A 15156-nucleotide genomic window follows, 5' to 3' on the forward strand; every position below is an offset into this window, starting at 1 on the left:
TCAACTGCAGCTCTCGCCCTAGTTGTGCAAGCTTAGGAAGGTATGAATGTCACAGGTTTGCCTTACAGCAAATCTCCTGAAATGCCAATGGAAGTTATCCAGGTCTGCTAGTTTAATCCAATTGTGCCAAAAACCTGACATAATCTCTGTTGGGCAGCAAAGCAAATGAGGTGTCTAAAATGCAACGCTTAAAACTATACACTCACGAGGAAGAAAGAGCCTGGAGCACAAAGCTTAGGACAGCCTGTTGGTAATGCTCCACCATGCCAAGAAGTCAGGTCTCTTGCTCCTCCAGATGAGCTATGAAACGGAGAGACTGATTCAGGAGTTAAAAGCAAAGGGTGACATGCCTCGGCAGCTACTTTGCTGACTGAGGGGTAACAGCTGTGGATTCCCCTGGGAGCAACATCCCATTCTGCCCTGACCAAGAAGATAACAGCCACAACAGGCACCTTAATAACGCTGAGAGGTGGCAAGGAGGCAGGTAGAGCTCTCAAACCTACCAGCAACCCCTCAAGGAATCCCCTGTTAGCCAGTGAGTCGGTGGCTGGGACACACGATCACTGGGATGAAGCACAAAGACCATGGGAAAACAGGGAAGAGGCAAAAACACTACTGGGAAACTTGAGAATTCGAAACGTTGCCTTCACCAACACGCTTTACACACTAACACATTTTTACAGCAACATGCTTTTACACACTAACAAGAGAATGCAGGGGCACTGTGAATCTCACGTTATACACGCAAGTAAATACCAAAGACTACAATAGATGCCAGCAGTACGTGCTATAATTTATAGACAGATTTCAAAGCAAGCATTCTTAAGTGAATTTGGGCTTTGATCTCCTGTTTTCCCCTTGGGGGTAACAAAAACATTCTACCAACCCCCCTAAATTCTTCACCCGTCTCTGAGGGTGTTTTCGCTAAGGAACTTGTTTCATGTCTCTTTTCTAGCCAAGCTCATCACTGTGGTATGGCTCCTTTACACTTCTTCCCCACACCCTAAACATTTTGCATTACATATTGCATATACTTGCCAGCACTCGTATTTTCCAGTGAAAGTTCAACTGACCTTAAAGGATTGCCTCAAACCTACCTTAATGTGTTTTATTAAGTGAAACTTAGGCTGCCGGGGGAGGTCGCCTGGAAGGTTGTGCCTCCCCTCTGAAACTTCAGTTAAATCCAGCTGATCTTGGAACAAACAAATTGGTGGCCTTTTATGTAGCTGCAAGCCTGGTTTTGCACACTTCGGCAAACGTACGCTGCAAGGAGTTTTACACCAGAAAATCCCACAGGCAGGAAAACTGACCTCTCTCTGATTATCTTTTGCAGAGTGGGAGGGCCATGTCCTGCACGATTTTACAGACACTCAGCTTATGCCCGGGAAAAGCTATAGATGTCTATGTGAAGGTAACAAAGCAGAAAAATTGTACGTTTGCTCCCATCTCTGGATTTGCTTTACGTGCTCGCTAGCTGGCACAGTCAGACTGAGCGGGGTAACTGGCACACACAGTAGAAAAACACTTTCTCTGGGGTTTTTCAAGGGCAATTCTGGGTTGAGAGTTGTAGCCCTCCATAGGACATTATTGGTTAAATTGACTTCCATATCATATGGGCTAGGTTGACAAGGAAAAGAAATTTCTACATGTCACCCTTACAAACTGAGCCTGGCTTCTTAGAGCTAAGCTGAACTTGTTCAACCCCACGGTCCCCTAAGGAACTTACAGGCACGATTCTGGCACAATGTGCTAACTTCTTCCTTTTCCATACCCAGGTTGGGGAAGATTTTCAAGAGCACTGCAGGCACTCACACCCAGATTCCCATGAAAACCCAACAGCAATCAGTTGCTTGTGAAAATCTCCATACCCCTCTTCGATTAGACCCATGTGGCTAGCAGGAGGCAGAAGCTTATTTATAGCTCTGAAGTCAGACATAACCCTGGCCACCTGAAGAAGCAGATCAGCAGAATGAGAGGCGATGCTTTAAAATGCCACTTTTCAGAGCTGATCTGTGCTTTAAGTTCAACATTTGATGTACAAGACGTTTGGAAAATTGGGAAGAGCTCCCTGCGCTATCAGGGAAACATCTGCATCTGAGATTAAAGAACAGGTGATTTATTTAAGACAGATTGATGTACCAGGAAGCTAGCCAGAAGAAAACTTTTTTTTTGAGGAGCTGCTAGTAATAATGGTTCAGACATTCACAAGGTAACAGGTCCTATATAAGAAATATCCCAAATACATTAGGTACAGTAGAATTTGACTTCAGTTGAAAGTAACTGAAAACTAGCCCTGCAAGTAGCTCAACTGCTTCCTGCTCACTGGTTTCCTAGTTTGCCCTCTCTTCTTCAATTCATCTTCCTGAAAGCAAACTCTACCGGCCAGAGGTTGACTCTATTCAGTATCTTATACTGCATGTGCATTGAATTGAATAGTAGAATGAAAATTATGGTTCCTGACCAAAAAGGCTTACAGTTTAAAACCAAGAGGTGTGACAGAAAGGACAGAACATAATTGCTACGTCATCAAGAGAAATAAGAGCCCTTTTTACAGGCAAGGACTATACATAGCTTTTTTCATACATTCATGTTTATCCATATCCATGATATACTTTATCCATATATACACTTTATCCATATATTTAAGCTGACCATGTGCTTTTTCTGAATCAAGTTCTCATTTTTTATGTGCTTTCTGTGATACCTATTCTAAACTCATTCTTCTTTCTAGGGCTAGCATAGGGCAGGGGGGCAATTGGTGGTGTGAGATGAAGTGTCCAGAAGACAACAGCCATCTTAAACAACAGTTCAAGACATAAAATGTTTGGGAATCCCAGCATAAGCAAATCTTTATTTCCAGCTTTGCAAGCTATGGTGCTGGAAACAACTTCATCTCCTCATTCCTTCTCATGAGGGAGTGTGCTGAAAATATATTCTACAATTTCAACAAATGTTGCCTTGGCAATAGGATCATTCCTTTGTACTGCCATTATCCAAGGGGAAAAAGACTACTTATGCACTGAACCCCTATAAACGCTCAGTTCCATCCTGGTTTTAATTAGAACTTTCTTCAAACCGCTGACTGTTTCTACATCAGGTGCTGATTTGGCACTATTGAGGAAACAACCAATAAACTTCACAATCAATCTGCAGTTAGTAGTCAATCCAGCTTGGCTTGCTTGTTGTTTTCTTCCTTTGTACATTTTCTCATAGAAAGTAGCAATAAATTGGAGACATGTGGTAAACCAGAGTAGCCTTTAACCAGTCACATGCGGTCTCTCTCCAGTCCCCTCACTGAGTAACATTACAGCATCTGTGCCATCTACTTTCACACAGGTAGCCAGAACACCTTTAAAAAAATCCAACACATAACTTACTGTCTTCATATGACTGAACAAGGAAGATGCTAGTTTTGGCTGACATTACATTTTCGGTGCCAGTCCTTCCTCCACAAATCTGGGTACTTTAGTCCTTTATACAAATTTTTAATCCAGCCTATTCTTTCTGCCCAGGCATTCAGAACTCCCCAAGGTTTACCACATCTCCCTGTGTGATTCGTCTAACTTTCCCTCTGTCCTCAATATTCACGTCACCTCCCTGCAGTTTTCGTAATCCACAGTGCTCGGCATCACCTCCCTTGCATTCCAAGTTCCCTGATGCTGCAACACTCTGCAGTTTGCTGTCATCATGTGCAGCCTGACCTGAAGCATATCTGCTTGTCTTTTTAAACCCTTCCCTTTCCAAAAGGTAACCTTAGCTTTGTGTCATATGGGGAATTTCACCAGTTCTCTTTGGGTAGTATGTTTTTTATATAGTTCCAACAACATGCTATAAGCTTTACAAACACAACAAGGAGACGAGGTTACTGTTCAATAGTTCCTGTCCCTGCACACGCACACGATAAACTAAGTCCCATCTGCCATCCCAGTCTTACAGTTCCTGAACTGAGATTGCCGGCTGCATCAGGCTATCTGGCAACTGTCTGCTGCAAACTCCTTTCTGGAAGGAATCCTCTCTTTCTCCCACTGCTATTCACAGTTTGGGATACAGCTTGAGGAGTTTAACAGTGAGGAATCTTTTGAGACATCACGTCAAAGTATATCCACATGATGGACACCAGGATAAAGACACCGTTTTACAATCGAAGGGGGAACCTTGCAGAGTTACACCCAGGAGAACTGTTAAATGTCAGCAATGCAAATACCAAAGGAAGGCAGTACCTGCCCTTCAGAGCTTGCAATTCTACATCCCACAAATTACACCTGTGCTGGCAAGCCCCTGTGCCACACGAAGCATCTTTGACTGCAGACTGTAAAACACTCAGGATTGGAGGTGTGTCTCTATACATTAAAAATGGAAACAGTTAGGGAGACTAAAGTGAACATTGGAACAGCCTTTCAACATGGTCGACAGACCTCAAATTGTTCATGATTTTCAAAGAAGATTGCCATTTTTTAAAGTCAACAGCTGCTGACTTCAACGCAGCAGGTACTGCCTAAAATTCTCTGGCCTGTGCCAGGCAGGTAACCAGACATTTCATTCGTCTTTTCCATTGTCCAAAAATGATCATCCCCAATGAGCAGTTTTTCTGATAAAATTATAGGTGAGACAGGTTGAGCCTCCTTGTTACTCTGTGAAGATCTGGTACTTCCTAGCTGTGGAGGTGAAATCTTGATGCAAATACTGGGCCGTTTGCAACTTGCTGTCACCCCCTCTGATAATCACAGCAGCCTATTTATGATTTCCATAAAAACATCATTTGAAGCATACTGCTTTCCTGTATTTCATTGAAAAAAAACCACAGCAAAATACTTCATTTCAGAGACTAAATCTGCCACAGAGCCCCTACGGTACTGACTACCAGCATGTCAACAAGACCATTTCAAAGCATGGCTTACTGTGGACTCGATATTTATCCGAGCTTTTCATGCTTGCCTCCTCAACTAACCTCTAAGCAGTCCGAAGATCAGGTTTTTTTTCCCTACTACAGTCCCATCTCTTGAATCTTTCCCAGGGAAACGTTCATTTTCGACGACCAAGGAAGAAGAATATACTGTGCACATGACAAAATGGCCAGGCTCCTTTCAGTAAGTATATACACTGAGATAGTTTTACTAACAAACAAGAGATTTCAAAATCTTTATCTGCAGGGATGGAATAAAGCATTCAACATGCTTTTCCTGTTAATATTATTTGTAATGCTCAGAGCACCGCGGCACAAGGTCCTCTATGACCAGAGCAATTAGACAATTCCGGCTGCCAGAAGCTAACTAAGTAAAACTACAAGGCTGGTAAAAATAAAGCCAATGTTTGAAAAAAACCCAACCACCAACTGCCAAAACAAAAGCCAAAACAGGAACCTGAAGCTGAATTCATCCATCCATATCTAGGTCTCATTTCAAGGAAGCTAAATGTGCCTGAGTATACCAAATGAAACACAGTTATCATGCTCAGGTCAGCATAATTAGTTGTGAGATTGTCTGCAAGCCCCAACAGCGGTAATTGCTGTTCTATGAAGATATCAGAGTGGAGTTAACATATCAGACACATCACTTTTCATTTGCAAATGGCACAATCTCCCTACATAACCAGCTTCAGTCAGTCTGCCAGTGTTACAGACTGCTCCTTTGCAAGCGAGCTACAATAAGGGGACACCAAAGACATAGGAATCCAGGGACCCTGTTGTACTGCACCACCTCTAATGCAAACAGAACAAACAGCAGGGGCAGCCGCAAGGTACTGTAGAGACTGAGGACATGTACAGCTACTGCAGGAGCATTCAGATATACACCGTTTTCAAGTGACCTATAATTTCAGCTCGATTAGCAGATTTTCTCCAACTATGTAACTCAGTGCGGTCATTTGTCACTGAGCTCTGGGGAGCCGTCCAGAGGGAAACAACCATTTCCCCGCTGCAGCCTGTCACCTGGGCAGTCAGCATCTCTCAGCACTTGCGCTGTTGTATAAATTACATCCCTCCCAGCTTGGTCAAGTATGTCCATCATTCAGCACATATGTAATCTTCGCTATTTTATTGTCTCATTGATGGAAGAATTAGCTGCACAGTGGGAAACACATTAAGAAAGGACTACCAATTATTTTGCCCGTGTTACTAACTTCTCTAATCCCCTGTAATCTCTTCTAAGGGGGGATTCATATCTACTCAAATCACTTCACAGGAGACATATATAACATAACAGAAGCCCTACACACCAGGGAAAACAAAAAACCCTGCTACTGGTCCTCCAGAGTATCGAACACACCAGCCAGCAATCGCTGGAGAACGGATCATAATTTGCAAACAGTATGCAATGGCACTGTCCAAGCTAACCCCAGTTCCTTGATCCATTCAGTTGGGAAGGTCATCATCATCTAGGTCATAACCTCTGTTTCTCCAATATTGAGCCAACCACAGCCTAACAATAGGAACCTAGTTTTGTTCTAAGCACCTTGTGGTGTTCCCATCTGCCCAGAAAGAATCTATTTATCCATTTCAGAAGCTGGTATCAAATGTGGTGAGGCTATTCAAAACCTTTTTCTGGTTTGGAGATATAATTTGTGGATCTGGAAGCTGCAGGGACTATGGCACGGGATCCTCAAATCACATTACAGGAAAACCATCAAGAGATAAAACTTTTTAATCTGGGTTTTTTTTGCTGGGTTTTTTTTTTTTTTTTTCCCCTATATTGACATAGGGAACTGAAGCTGCTGATCACTTTTGCAGGAAAGGAGGAAAAAAAAAAAAAAAAGAAAAGAAAAAGAAACGTAAGATTCAACACAGAGAAGCTAGAAGTGACGTAAGTGGCAAGGGAATTACCAAAGCAGTGCCATGTATAATCATAGCTCTTGAAAAATGAACTTAGAATGCGGAGCAATTTTTGCATTTGGTTGTTCCCAGTCTCTCGACTTTCAGAAATGTTTTACCCAATCCTTCTTTCTTCTCTGGGTTATCTAAACAGCTTTGTCTTTTCCATAGTATGTGCCCTACTGCAGTCTTCTCAGCCTACTGCTTCAGTTGGTATGATTGCATTGAACATTGCTGGGACTAGCCTTCTGTTACCACTCACATTTGACTAGGGCATTAATAGAGTAGTCCATTAGTTTGGTGGAGCTGCTCCTGTCAGCATTAAAAAGTATATTCTTTAAATGACACAGTTTTTACCCACTTCTCAGTGCAATTCTAGAAGCTTCTAATAAACAATACCTTAGATGGTGTTAAAATTGGCTTACTTGTTGGACACTTGCTATGCAACAAAAAATGAATTAGATCTGTTAAGGCACTTTATTATGCTCATTTTGACCCATATCAGCCAACATATACTGACTTTCCAATTAAAGTCCAAGATGTTTTCTGAAGTCGGTGATTAGATAAAGCCTGAGTTATTTTAGAGACACTTGGGAGAAAAGATGTTTGTAAAGCGTTGTCATCCATTGCGGGCAGTTTAAAACAAAACCACACATAATTTATCCACCTGTTGCAAATGAATCCATCAACATGTGTAAGAATCATTAGCATTTTAACAAAAATCTATCAGATTTAATCAAAGTCATAAAAGAGGGTCAAAAACCATAGGAATTCTTCACTAAGTTACAAGCAAGACTTCTTTCAACAAAACTCAGCAGCTAGAATATTTCCGTATCTCGCTACCTGTGTATGCATGACTTCATACCCCTCTAATCTTAAGACTTACCATGATGCAATAAGAAATATTTTATCAGCTCAGTATCTGTGCAGATCTACACAATATGAATTATAATATGCTTTGAAATAAAGCTCCACGGTCTATAATCTTAATTCTGGCTGGAGAGGAATAATTATAAATTTGACTCCAGTGCATCAGTGTGCAGCAACCATAGAGCAGCTAAGGGGGTAAACCCCTGGGACTATAAGGTTTTCAGTCAATGGTGGCTACATTGTTTTCACTGAGAGTGACCAGGGATGACACTGTTTTCCAGAAATTCACAAAAATGTTACCCCAAAAGTTAGTTTTTCCATCTTAAAAAAATAATATATCACCATCTTTATGATGCTTATGGAATTTTGTGGAATGCCTAAGATAATGGCTGTGAGCTCAATTTAGGATTTAGAAGAGAATATTACTATATACCTGTGCAGACAAACACAAGTTGATTTGGGACTCTTCATAAAAATAGCACTATTTATACACTTAGCTGCCTCTGTGATTTAATGGTAGAGCTGCTCACCTCATATGCAAAACCATACCATTTTGACTGTGGCATCAATTCATTAATCAAAATGACAGAGGGTCTCATGATCAAACGAGAGAGGTTCTAGTACTTCTTATGACAGCAGTGCTTGTGATATAGCCATACTGGATCCATTTGCAATTGAACTGGAAACCAGCTATTTTCTATACTCAACAGAATTCTGATTTATGATGTGCTTGAAATTACTGTGGATTTCTATTAAAGACAAACATTTGGCAGTAAGGTACCATACTTACCTGTAATTTAGTTATGTAACAGTAGTATCCTCCATAGACCCCACATCCTTTGGGGTTTTTTGTTTTTCAGATATGCAACTTTCAGAGCCAACTTGGCATTTTTTAAGAGTTTGGCCTTTTTCCTGAGGCCCTAAGCAAACCTCAAGCCATGAAGGAGCAAGGAATTTATACAGGCCTGCACAGACTCAATCAGCAGTTTCCTTTCCACTGACATCCACAGGAAGCCAGCATGTATGGAAAGATGGGGGCATGCAGACATCAACAATTACAGATAGGCCACTTTTCCCACATTTGGAAATGAATAGCTCAAGGCTACCTATTTAGTTAGTGTCTTCAATGCATGGGAAACCTCTACTAGCTGGCAGATTTTCTCTTTAAGAAGTTTATTCATTTATTCTATTACTCAGCATACGCAATGGTAAAGTAAAGCTGCAAGATGACAAAAAAGGGCCAAAGAAAATGACATTTTAGGTGAAGCTGTAATGTTCAAAGGTGATAAGAACATGTCTAGTTGGTAAGTGTACCACTTCAAAATAAGTTTCCTGCCTCAAATGTTTTAGGTATACTCATAGATCCAGCCACTAAAATAAAGCTTGGAAGGATGACACACAAGCTCATACAGACTAATACATCTACTTAACTTACTTACACATTCTGAAGATGATATAATCTCTTCTTAAAAGAAGAAATTTATGTTCCAAGACTGCAGCCCTCTTGTTAGTTCATTTCACTTGTGCGTTTGTAGCCTGTTTATAGAGCCTTATTTCTGACTTGGTCTTTAGAAACACACCCCGCAGGATCACCTGTTCCCGCTGAGGATTGGTTACAGGACAAAAATTACAGACTCAGAATCTATCTAGAAAAAGAAACTGCAAATTTAGGGGACCGAGATACAAAGACATGACATACCCTTCCTCAATTGTAACAGAATTCATGATGATGCAGTTTGTTATCTTAACTTTGTCTTTTATGGTACACATGCTGCCAATGATGGAGTGTTTAATGGATGTCTTCTCCCCAACTTGTGTGGATGATCCAATGATGCTGTCCGATCCAACCTAGGGAAGAAAAGAACGGAAACTGGCAAAAGTACCTGGAGCTCTCCAATGTGTGTTCTCCATATACCTCTTCCAAACAGCACGTCTCAAGCACTCATCAACAAAGTGTACCCTGCTGTACCCTTAGGGATCCTTTGCAGAGGAAAGACCTAGAAATTTGGGGCCCATCCCACAGGCAGACAGTTGGACAGTCTTCCCAAGGTCCATTAGCCTGGCAAAACTCCATTAGCTGGTCCAGCTCTGTAGGCCTCATGCAGTAAGATAAGCACAGTAAGAATAGTCCTGCTCACTGATTTCACTAAGGTTTGCCCAGTGAGACCTGTGAAAAGGAGGCTTGAAGCTGGTATTCAACAAAAATGCTTTAGCAACAAGTAGAGCTAAAACACTGACCCCTTCTGAGTTTGGTGTCCTTTGGGAGGCAAACTGCTCAACTACCATGAACTGCCATTAGGGAACAAGACACTGCAGTGTCTGACCTAGGAGTAAGAGAGAATTTTTACCAAACATTTTTAAAGGCAGAGACTGAAAGGCAGGAACCCATGGGTGAACCTACGAGGAGACTGGGCTGTATCACCTACATTGTAATTCCACACTTCAGAACTCAGCTTCACTTCCAACAGTGGGACTGAATTTTAGGAAGCGGTTCTTGAAGCAAAGGGCGTGCAGACTGTAAAGAGCAGAGACAGGGAAAGGAAACACTTACCATGCCTCTGTCAATGATCTGTGCAGACCCATGAACCAGTGGCTCTTCCAGACCCAGATTAAGCAATAGCTTGGGAACCTGGATGGAAAAACCCACATCACAAGTTAACATGACAGTGCTGTACCCGCATGTTACATAAACAGCTCAAAGATGGCTTTAGTTTTGATTGCACTAATGCATCTACCATAAACATTTTAACTTAAAGGAAAACGTAGGTTCCTGCATTTTAAATCTGCAACCAGATATGTGTGATTTATCATCTTCCCCTTTTGTAAAGGAGACAGGTACACTTCCACTGCAGTGTACTGCATGTCTTCTCTCAACTCAGCTTCCCACTTGTGGAGAAGCAGTGGATCATCAGCAGCAAGCAGGCTGCCTCCAGCTGAACACGGTGACAACCTGTACATTACTACAATGTCCAGCATTTGCCATTTCAAATGCAGCTCAATGTGTTTTACAGCATTCAGTAATGCAAGAGAGGGAAGCAAGTAATATCAAATATAAACCAGTAAACTGGCATAAAAAAATGACTATGATCAGCCCACTCAATAAGGTAGCATGCTGAGGTACAGGTAACAAAAAAGTATTTCAGATGTTTAAGGAGAAAGAAACTAAAGTTGATCAAGTGGCTATTCCAGATGGTAGAAAGCTGCAGAAGAAAAGGCTCTTGACAGAGAGAAGACAGGTGTTAGATAAGCAGACAAAGCACTGATGGTAATAGAGAGAGACACAGCCCACGAGGTAGCCAAAAACAAATCCATGGAGAGCAATTCTGAACTGGCTCCTGAAAAGAAAGGGGAGCCAGCGTTGTAGGAGGATGGGATATCACTCCATCATTCCTCCTTTTCTGGGTGAAAGAGCAGCCTGAGGCATTCTGCATCTCCTGGCGTCAGGCTGGGGCCAAGGTCACACACCACAGAAGAGGCGATGACAGCACGGATGGGGATTTCAGGGGAGGTGGGAGTCTCACAGCAATGCACAGACACAGTGCTGTACAGAGTTGCAGAGGTGATGCAATGTATGAAGCATCTTGGTAGGACAGAGATGGCAGTAAAAGAAACGGGAGACACAGAAGGCGGCAAAGTGATACATGAGCGCTAAGAGGTCTGTGTCATGGCAAATCATATGCCTGAGTGCGAGGCAGCATGTGCTGGGGCTGGTGTGGAGCTCCACACATGCTGTTGGCCAGCCAGAATGTATGCACCGACTATCCATCTGGGAGGTCAACTGGAGTCTCAGCAGAGTGATGGTGTAACTGGGTTTGCCTGAGGGGAGGAAGCAGCACTCTCTCTTTTCTCTACCCAGGCACCTATTTTTACAAAACTCTCAGGAAAGTTCATTTTTGAGATCTCTATTGCTCTGTTAAATTTGGCTGAGAGTTGCCAGCAATTTCCAAAGCCGCTATAAAGGAGCTGCCACATAGTACGACTGTGTAAAACAACTTCCTTAGGAAGCTGGGATAACAAGGGCTGATGGCTAGGGAGTGAACCTCGAGAAGCAGATCCCACAGATCTGAAGAAGTTGGGATCAGATCAGAAAAAAATATCTCAAGATCTCAAATGAGATGATACTTGCAGGAAATTGTTTGGATATTCATAATATGACCAGCCCATTTCCCTTCCAGCATGCAAGGATGGATAAATAGTGCTGGTTTTCATATGATAAGAATTTTCACAGTTGATGCTTCATTCAGGTGAGTGAGATGAGCTCAGATGAGCTCACACCTCTGAGCTATCATTTCAGGCTGCCTGTTGTCCCCAGTAGACATTTCCACATCTGTAGCTCTTAACATCTTGAAGATGGTCCTTCCCACTAGACTTGTGTTTTCTTTGTTTTTTAAAAAAACAAGAGTAGGTTAGATCCTTCAGTCCAAGGTGCAGACACTACAGAAAACCACTGGCTTACCAAAACACCGCAAACTAGGCCAATCCACCTGGATGATGCTGGCTTGGTGAAGGGGTGTTGTCCTCACCTGACACATAGCTGGGCAGCCACAACAGATAGATCCAAGAGAGGAACACACACCAAAGCATACCTACAGCATAGGTTGGAAAGATTCCTACTATCCAGTGTTGCTCTGTGGGAAGGGAAAGAAACGAGGAAAGGCTCTTGCCCTCCTCAGTGGAAAGGTGGTGTGGTGAAATAAATAAAGGGTTTTACTGGTCAGAGCAAAGCCCTTATTAGAATCAGTCAATGATAGTGCAGCCTGAGGGGTGACCCAAGAAAGCTACCAGCTCAAGCATTTTGCTCTGAAAAGGAAGGTTAGATAGGGGGCAGGAGTCAGAGGGAGTGCCTGGGTCAAGGGAAGGTTTAAGATGTGTTTGGATTTAATTCATCTTACAAAGAAACTATTTCCTGCTATTGAAGATAACTCCCTCCTGAACCCACCTGCCCACACACAGGCTGCAAGCATCCAGAAACCCAGCTGGAAGTGAAATGATGTGAGTAAAGTGTTTCCTCACCAGAAGGGCAATGGGTTAGGATGCCATTCCTTCCCACGGCTACTGGACTGGACTGCTACTGCTCTGTGAGTCTGTCCTCTTGGACAGCAAAGTTACAGGTCCTGGCTTTGCAGCCAGGGAATCAGAATCTGGTCTGTGAAGACCAAGATAAGAGCAAATAAGACACCAAAAGTCTTCCTCAGAGACCAACAAAACAGGTAAAAAAAAGCTGATAAAATTACATGTGTATCTTTTATGAGGATTAGCAAGAGAAACAAAATGCAGTGGCACTGAAAAAAGGAACTCCTTTCTCACAACCCCTCATTAAGCTCCATTTTATGTTTTACCTCCACATAGTTTCCTTAGAAATTTTACCATTCTGGAAAAGTTAAAAATTCAAAGAAAATCCTTTCCAACATTGAAGGCCCCAGTGTGATTTCAAAACACTAATTCTATGTACCACCCAGGAGCAAACACATTTCCTGAACTGACCAAAATGTAGAATATTTAGGTTAAAAAAAAAAAACCAAAACACAAAAAAACCCACATGGAGTCTGACTGGCTCAACTCAATAACTTTTTACTGAAGTGGCTGCTGCCAAATGTACATGCACACTTCCCCTAGCAAGCGGTGTTCTCCCTTAACCCTTTGGGCACACTTGTTTCTGATATTCTTGGGGAAAGTTTTCCCTTTCTGAAAGCAGTGCTGCCTCCCTCCTCTCTTCCTCATGTCTCTAACTGCAAAAAAATCACTTTATTTCTATGCTCCTCTACAAGCACTAAGGAGAAAGAGCTCCAGTGTGTGAATTCACTCTGCCATGCTGCAATTCTAATTTGCATAAATTCATCCATTCATTTTATTAAAAAGAAATCAGCTCAGTCTGAGAGCAAAGGCAAGGCAGTGACCACTTCCAGGATTCCCAATACAACTTTATCACTCTCCCAGCCCCACTTCCAGAAATCTTGAGTCTTTCCCTACTGCACTCCCTATCGGTCTTTCAAAACTAGAGGAAACTGTCCACTCCTGATAGCAATCAAATTCATCACTATCAGAGTGAAGTGAGAACTTGTACATTGCATCAGCCAGTGTAGTAAAAAAAACAAAAAACAACTCCCCCCAACATATTAAAAGCTTTTAATCAGCTCATTAGCTAGTACAGTATTTCTCTAATCCTCCCCTGTGATCTTTTATTTTATGAATTCTCAGTACTGTGAAAGTGAAAGCTACAACAGATCAATATTTCACCTCTGTTTACCTGGAGTGCCACTGTAGTGAAATCTGTTCATAAAATAATTCTTTCATAATGGAAAGCATTAGGCAATTTGAATGTATGAGTAGTTTAAGTCTTCCTGCAAATCTTTAATAACCTTTGTCATTATCATTTAGATAAACATCTGTAAGGACAAGTCCAGTCAGAACTGACCTTGCTTTGAGGACATTGATTAGATATCTATCAAAGCTACTTCCAGCCTCATTTTCCACACTTCCTGGCTCTTTGGCTGCAGGTCTTGCCACCCCCAAAAAACAGAAGAGTGTGTGGGATGGGGGTTTTCTTAGCTAAATCAAAGCTATGGAGTAAATTAGTGACAGAACTGTTTCCTGGCCTCATGTCCCCACCCAGCAACCAGTAGGGTGATGTGCCTAGATAACATGGCACTGGTTCAGTTCCCACACACTCCTCAGCTGTATCGCTGGGAGCCACTCCTGGAGGCTAAAATGTCCCATAAACTATTGCTGTATTCCCACGTGGCAGTTCTGTATTCTTCTCACCTGTCGGTTAGCTTCAATATACAACCCAAGAGTATTCACTCGGTAGCACAGTCCCTCTTTCATTATATGGACGTAGCAGCGCACTTTTCCTTCATGGAGAGATTCATTCATATCTCCTCTATGATCATTCCAACAAGAGTTATCTGGAGCAGGTTTCAGCAAGCTATTATCTTCCTTTATGAAGCTATAAATGTCTGGAGAACACACACATGCATGAAGTTAGACAGGATTTAATGAAATATTTTCTGAAGAGGAATACTATTAAAATACTGGTGGTGAAGGGAAATCTTTGCCTCACATCATCTGAATGGCTAGATACTTAGCAATCATTAACAGATTTTATCACATGTAGTGAGTAAGTGCTTATTTTTATTCTGCAGGTGGGAACCAAGGGATCAGGACAGATGCAATGTTTTCCCCAAGGTCACACAAGAAGACAGCGGAAATGCTAAAAATAAATTCCAAGATCTGAGATCCTGTCCAGTTCTCAGTGCAGGGAGGTTAAGGCTTAGTCTGTTGCCCTACGCAATTTTAGGAACTCCCTCCTAAAATGACATTTTCAAAAGTGCATTTACCTGTACTGTATTCCAGAAGAAAAAATACAGAGCACCTAGCTGATTTGCTCTTGATTTACACCAAAATAAGGGAGGACAAAATATTTATATAATGCACAGTAGTGTTTGAAAAAGAAATCTACTATAATCTTTGCTATCATGAAG

At 42.0% G+C, this 15156-nt stretch overlaps 1 protein-coding gene across 1 annotated transcript in view; it reads right to left on the bottom strand.

Annotated features, from left to right (window-relative positions):
* EIF2B3 (eukaryotic translation initiation factor 2B subunit gamma) overlaps nt 1-15156 on the bottom strand; it is a 104831-nt gene that overhangs the window by 16547 nt on the left and 73128 nt on the right. The window contains exons 8-10 of the mRNA XM_075508650.1: nt 14438-14631; nt 10227-10304; nt 9375-9523 (exon numbers count right to left, since the gene is read on the bottom strand). Of these exons, the coding sequence (XP_075364765.1) occupies nt 9375-9523; nt 10227-10304; nt 14438-14631 (421 nt within the window). The remainder of the gene's footprint in view (nt 1-9374; nt 9524-10226; nt 10305-14437; nt 14632-15156) is intronic.

This window comes from Mycteria americana, chromosome 7, assembly GCF_035582795.1.
Source record: "Mycteria americana isolate JAX WOST 10 ecotype Jacksonville Zoo and Gardens chromosome 7, USCA_MyAme_1.0, whole genome shotgun sequence".
Taxonomy (NCBI): Eukaryota; Metazoa; Chordata; class Aves; order Ciconiiformes; family Ciconiidae; genus Mycteria; species Mycteria americana.